Source organism: Pinus tabuliformis, chromosome 2_2 (genome assembly GCF_031772625.1).
Source record: "Pinus tabuliformis cultivar Carrire ecotype Pingquan chromosome 2_2, CPIR1, whole genome shotgun sequence".
Lineage (NCBI taxonomy): Eukaryota > Viridiplantae > Streptophyta > Pinopsida > Pinales > Pinaceae > Pinus > Pinus tabuliformis.
The window spans coordinates 341,468,241-341,475,723 of NC_142300.1; the positions used below are offsets into that span (position 1 = coordinate 341,468,241).

A 7,483-nucleotide genomic window follows, 5' to 3' on the forward strand; every position below is an offset into this window, starting at 1 on the left:
ATAGATAATAGGGATTTAATTTTTATATAATATTTTAAAATATTTTATTATTTATAAATTTCTGAAAAATAGTTGTTTTTTTTGCTTTTTATTAGTGGTATTATTGAAGCATCAAATATTGCTCCATAGATTTACATATTAAGAATCTCTATGATAATGTGGGAATAAATCTTTTTGGTTAAGCATCTTGTTATATGTGTTTTTAAATGTATATATATTTAATTTATACATTATTTTTTTTTATAACTAATAATAATAATAAAAATTTAAGATAAGTTAATTTTAATGATATTTTATAATCTTGGCAATGTCATATGTATCATGAAGTAACTATTTTGATGTCTATAGTTTATCTGCTATTTACCTTACATAGTTGCACTAGTTTATAGTGTATATGAATCATATAGAAGAAATTTAATAAGATCGTTTACTTTTTATCTTGTGCACACCACTCTTCAGACATAATGAAATTATTTTATAGTTGAATTACTTTTATTTCTTATAGATTCTTATAGGCTAATTTGTCCAATTGTTCAAACAATTTCATTGCCTATTAAAAAACAATAAAAATCTAATATTGTTGTGTCTATATTACTACAATGTCCAGGAAAATAAAAAACAACAATTATTTTAAATTTCCAAAAACACAATTCTCTATAAAATAAATGTAAGTTACAAGAATCTTTTAGGATAAGAATTATAAGCCTTATGATTAGTGTATGTCTCATAGTAAATCAAACTACATCAAGTCAATTTTGACCTCTACTACTGATTAAATTATCTTGATACTAAATAAACATTGGTAAATACCATTTGTAATTTTAATAAAAAAAATTATAAAATAATAATTTTAATAGAAATTGTTTCTCCTCCATGAATAACAAAATGATTCACCACCATCTAAACTTTTGATCCTTAATTTTCATTACTAAAATATAAATTTGACCACATCTTTTTTTCTCCTTAATTTTCATTACTAAAATATAAATCTGACTAACATCTTTTTTTCTGTAAACTACCACGATATAGAAACAAAAATAAATAAATTAATATTATTTTATTTATTATATAAATATAATATTAATATAAATTTTTTAATGAAAATAAAATATGTGAAACGTCGACCATAAAACTCTTCCTAGATGAACAAAAAAACCTATGATCACAGAAACATTGTGTCTTATCACTGGCCTCAAAAGCAATCACGACTTCAATTTAAAAAAGGAAATTTGAGATGCATAGTAGTTCACCTAGCCTTAATCGCGGCAATTGTGGAAGTCCTCACATCCAAAACGAATATATGGCCACGAGATATGGGGTGAGAATGCCGTAACATTGGACCCCATTAGCTACCCATTGTAATCATGAACTGGTGGTCATCACGAGTTACTATAACTGTCCAGACAATTCCCAGTGGTGGTGATCACGAGTTACCATAACTGCCCAGACAATTGCCAGTGAGTTGATCTCATAAACAGTTTAGTAGTGAAGCTAAAAGCTACGGATCACATCACAGATTTGGATGGCTATGACTGCGTACTTTAATAGCTTTAGGGTTAGTGGTTTAACAATTCCCATATGCCCCGACTGAGTGCTGTTTGTCTTCACCGCAGCTGTTTTAGGGTTTGGATGAAGAATCTATTAATCCCGATGCAAATGTCGAAGCTGTAAGTGGTTTATAGTTTAGCTCTATCTAGTCTTCATCTGGAAATGCAGACCAGCAGGTGGCATAATCGTCCAGGTATGTCGTCTCACAATACAGATTTGAGGACGACCTCACAATTTGTGAAAGGATCCCTTGAGTCTGCCTTGTCTCGAAATTCTGCATCACTTTTGGATTCACCGGGATTATATTGGCAACATCACTTCGTTGATACTCGTTCAATGTGGACGCTTGGGTGTTGTACGAAACATACAAACCTTGACCAAACCAGTGGAGTAATAGAGAAGAGAGGCCAGCTAGCGAAGGGGGAGGAGGGTTTGTTCCCGGCCAGAATGGAGCTGAACCACGCTGGGGTTGAAACAACTGCATATATATGCGGCCCTTCCGAAAAATCCAGTCATGGCAATACATCTTACAGGACAGAAATCTCATCATACACAGGCTCGCAGATTCCCCAGTGCCAGGCCGAGGGTTGTAAAGCAAACTTGAGCAGTGCAAAACACTACCATCGCCGACATAAAGTTTGCGAATTGCACTCTAAGGCTCCTACGGTCGTTGTAGGCCGTCTGATTCAGCGGTTTTGCCAACAGTGTAGTAGGTAATTTCTTAATAATGAAGTTAGTCATTTTTTTTTTAAATTAGATCTCGCTCCTTTTCTCTCATTCTTTCCTATTCCAAGAAAATGATGATCATGTCTGCTTCTAGTTTAGCTTTCCGTTTTCCAATTTTGTCACTACCTGCAAGCTTCAGATACGTTCATATCAAGTTTTCATAAGCTCTCCCTGCTAGGATTCGAGAGAAGTTAGATGCGCTGAAGGAACATAGTAATTTTGTAATTAAAAATACATTAAAAGTTGTCTTCAATAGTACACATGTTCGGAGTCTAACTCTACGCAGGCCTAACCCTCTCAAGAACAAGTTCTTTGTAAAGCTATGTGTATATTCATTACGAAAAAAACATACAGAAACTGTAAGGAGTCGGGGTCAACTAAATTTTTTTACATTTTCTGGTTTGGTGTATTTATTTTCAATATTTTTCAACCAGATGAATTTATATTAAAGAATTTTCAACCTCAAACTTTAGTGATATTAATTGGTTTATTTGTTTTTTTTCCCAATTACAATAATGCAGAAGCTATTTTAATATTCCCGCTTCTTTACTTTCTCAATGAAATATATATCTGTTTTATTAGTCAAAAATGTTTAAGTCTCCGTTAACTAAAAACATTTATAAAAAACTATGCATACTTATTGCATTAAACATCTAAGATATTTTATCTAACTTTACAATTTATATTCTAACATCTAAGATATTTTATCTAACTTTACAATTTATATTAATTAGCTAAATTGGTAAAATAAGTATTGAAAAATGACAAATAACATTAATGATCCTCAACTAGCAAGTAAAAAAAAACAATACAAAAATGAGTCTCTGAAATCAGGTCCGCTAAGATACTATGTACATATTTTACAAGTGGAGAAAAGAAGAGAAAAACCCTTAGGGAGAATAAAAAAACAAAAATATGACCTTCAAACCACAACTTGCTTCGTCTCAAGTATCTATTGTGACTAAGGAAAATGAGGTGATGCCATACTTCTTAGCAAGTTGTACTTTATAGGAAAATACTCAAAGCTAAGAACATCATCATCAATGAATTGGTTGCATGTGTACCTCAATGTGTTTTGTGCCTTTACGCTCTAGTAGGCTGTGGAAATGTTTATGGCATTCTGATTATCACCTCAAAGTGTGGTAGGATGATCTTGATGAATATCAAACTCTGTCATCAACTACCAAAGACAAAGAACTTTGTGATTAAAAATTGCTCAAAACATAATGCAATGGTCGGTTGTTTCTTGCAAGACCAAGAAATACGATCAAATCAAGGGAAAGGAAAAAGCCATGTGTGGATTGGCATATCTTTTAGAGTTTAGTTCTTTCTTTGCACAAGACCATTTTGATCGTATGAGTGTTCTAAATTGAATGTCTAATTGACATATTTCCCCCTCCCCTCCCCCAACGATCACATCACCTTATTTGTGCATTTTTTTTGATAGAAAGGTCTTAAATGTAGTAAATACGCACTTTTGTAAATAAGGAAATACACCCAAGAGTAATTTCAGATGTGATCAAGAAAAGTGAGTGCATATGTAGCCCCCCAAAAAAGAAAGTTAGAAATAACACGAGATCACTATGAAGCAACAGAAGATGTGTCACAACGCGTAAAAGATTTCCCTTAACAAAAGGAGCTTGATGTTGCTTTCCAAGAACACAACATTGACAATCTCCAGCTATATAAGAAACTTTAGGAAGATCCAAAACCAAATTTTTTGAACATAACTATTGTATTTATGATGGCCAAATATTTCATGTCAATATTTTCTCAAAGAATTAATATGAACAACTAAATAGGTCTTTTATGAAGCCTTAAAATAATCGAGCATGTAAAATATAAAACCATGGTCAACTCTTCCAAAGGAAACAACTATTTTGAAATTTTGTTGATCTATGGTGTTTACCTCATTAGGATAAATCTCCACTATTTTCCCATTATCAGAATGACATATCCAATGAAGTTTGAAAGAAATATTATGAAAAATAAGAACACCATTGATGCTCCTATCATCTAACTACGTCATTATTAACCCTAGAACATCAAATTCTATAGAGGAATGAATCGAAATTTATGAAATGATACAATCAGATGTAGAATTTAACAACTCATCAAACTAACCTGTATGTTAAAATTCTCCAAACTGAAGTCTCTAAATGTCCTAAGGTGTATTTAATGTTTTAGAAAATAAAACCTACCCTTTATTAGGAAAATAAGGTTTTGGGCACTAAAATCTTATTATCTTGCATGGATTCATTCAAGGCCTCAGGTTTCTTTCAATAATTACAATTATTATCTCTAGGCATGCCACAAAACTTGTAGGTTTAGTTTGACTTCTTTTTTCTTGGTTCATAGAAATACTCACTACATTTCAAAGATGGTGACAAAAATTTTTTTTTCTATTGATGCTTGCAGGAAAACCCACTAGCTTGTGCAAAATCCTTCTTTTATCTATGCTAATTTTTGTGCTTGTTCTTAAAGGATTGAAACATAAGAAATCAATAACTAGAACTAGAAACGGAATTTAGTTGCATCAACTTAGGTAATTCCCTAGTAAAATGCTTATGGAAAAGCTCAAAATATGACATTTTAAATGCATCTATAGTTGAATAAAATAAAGAAGAAAATACCTAAAAGGAACCTTTTAGCTTGGAAAAAACTCAAGAAAATATATTCAATATTCTTTTATTTTTCCATTTCTTTTCAGTTGTGCCAAAAATATTTTGAATTTGTGGAGGTAGTATTCATGAGCTTGTCCACATGTCACACTCCTTTATATTTGGTGTTAGTATGGTTGCTTTGATCATGAAACTTGGGGTTCTTGGTAAACGAAATTGCAGTAGAGTTGTCAATAAATAGTGGAGTTGAAGCCTTTTGTTTCTCGTGCAAGCCTTCAAGTATTTTGGGAAGACAAATGATTTCTTTTGTAGCTTGAGATGCTGAAACGTATTCAGCTTCAGTGGTAGAATCCACAAGAACATATTTATTGCGTGATCTCAAACTGATGGATGTTGATCCAAGATTCATGAAATAACCAGAAGTAGGGACCACATTCTCCTTACCTGTATCAAAATCAGAATGTAAATATCTAGTGAGATGGAACTATGCAACTCTGGAATATTTGATGCCATATGTTCAAGTGTCTTTCAAATAATTGACCACTCACTTTGTTGCATTCCAATAACCTTCACATGACTAATGCATAAACTTGCAAAGTATCCCTACAACAAAAGCTATGTCAGGTCAAGTAGTAGTTAGAAAAATCGAACTTCCAACAAGTTGCCTATACTTTCTTGGATCCTCAAACGTACTTTCTTCACTGGAAGTAAGTTTCAAATTTTTCTCCAAATGAGTAGAAAGAGGGTTACAATCCTGCATCATAAATTTGTCCAATAACTATCCAATATACTTTTTTTGAGAAATAAAAATATATTTCAGGTTTTGATCAACTTCAATCCCTAAATAATAATGCAAAAAACTAATCTTTCATGTCAAATATTTTCATTAACCCTCTTTTAACAGACATTATATCATCATCATTTTTTCTTGTAATCATCAAATCATCTACAAACACAACCAAATATGCAACCGACTTTCAAACTTTATTAACAAACAGATTTGCATCATCTAGATCAAGCAACTTATAATTCAACTCGAGAACGTGTTCAGTTAGTTTTTCATACCATGCACTTGATAGTTGTTTCAATGCATACAATGCCTTTACCAACTTACATACCTTTGTCTCTTTACTTTTAACAACAAAAGCTTCAAGCTGAAACATATAAAAGTCCTCCTCCAAATCGCCATTCAAAAAAGTTGTTTTAACATCCATATGGTGTATCTTCTAGTTATTCTAAGTTGCAAGAGAAAATAGATATCTAATTGTGCCCCATTTTGTTGTATCAAAAAATGTCTTTTTTTAGTCAACACCTTCCTTCTAAACATAACCTTTTGATACAAACCTTTCCTTTTATGTATAAAGCGAACCATCTTCCTTGTACTTGATCTTATACACCTATTTACAACTAATCTGTTTGACTCCGGCAGGAGAATCCACTAACCTCCAAGTTCCATTCTTAATAAGTACATCATACTCCTTTTTCATTGCATTCTTCCATTCATCATAATTAACAAAGTCTTCGATTGACGGCACGCATTCATGGTAGCTACGGTTCAGAACATTCTTGTCACAACAGGCCTGCAGAGTTTACAGTAAAATATTCCAGCACTTTTCTACTACAAGACAAACTACAAAGGACAAGAAGGTCAGTGAATAATGAGAAAACCTCAGGGGGAGGGCGCAGAGCCTCCCCCAAATGATACAGAATAGGTTCCAATGCAGGAGGACGCCAGCAAACAGACAATCCATGAGGATCTAGTAGAAGGACAAGACTCTCAAGGAAACAAAGAAACTTTCAAGGAGGTTCCCAAGGCAACTTTAGCCACATGCAAGCCAGTTACAGCCATGAGACTAAAGATCGAGTTACCCAACTATAGGGTCAACGCACAGATACAATTTATGAGGGATCATGCTCTGATAGGGAAGTTTATTGGTTTTTGGCCTACTGAAAAAGTGCTGCAAGGATGGATTGCAGCCAAGTGGAAGCCGAAAGGACATATAACCCTGCAGCTAGGTCCCAAGGGATTCTTCACAGCGATTTTCAACTGTCTGGAGGATAGAAATAGAATCATAGATGGAGGGCCATATTTCTTCAACACAACTGGTTTGTATCTCAGAGAATGGGTTGACAGATTTAACTCGGATAAAGAAGATCTTAGTTGGGCACTGGTCTGGATCCACCTTTACTCCCTCCTTGTGGAGTACTGGGATGAGACTTCATTACAAGATATCGGCAATGGTCTTGGTGAGTTTGTCAAAGTAGTACATTAGACCAAGCTCTGAAGATACACCTCATATCCATGTATATGTGTTTATATGCACCTTAAAAACACCCTACCGGATGCAGTAAGTCTCCTCCATGACGATTTTGAGTGGATCCAATCTATCGATTATGAACATGTTCCTTTCCGCTATAGGAAATGTCACGCTCTTGGTCACCTATTTCGAGATTGCCCATCTAACCTGAAAACCTCAGCCCCTCCTCCTCCCAGAAAATCTGATGCTGATGGATTTACCAAAGTTTCCCATCGCAGAAAAAATCTCAGAAAATCTAGCTCTAATCCCAGCACCTCTACTGCTAATCCT

At 33.6% G+C, this 7,483-nt stretch overlaps 1 protein-coding gene across 1 annotated transcript; it reads left to right on the forward strand.

The window, feature by feature from the left end:
- The first annotated feature begins 1,743 nt into the window (after nt 1–1,743).
- On the forward strand, nt 1,744–2,265 carry LOC149192667 (squamosa promoter-binding-like protein 6). The gene has a single exon (XM_089407030.1). The coding sequence runs from the start codon at nt 1,744–1,746 to the stop codon at nt 2,263–2,265; it is 522 nt and encodes a 173-aa protein (XP_089263156.1).
- The last annotated feature ends 5,218 nt before the right edge of the window (nt 2,266–7,483 follow it).

Excerpts from the sequence above, each read along its gene's own strand:
- LOC149192667 (XM_089407030.1), top strand. The coding sequence starts at position 1,744 with ATGTCGTCTCACAATACAGATTTGAGGACGACCTCACAATTTGTGAAA.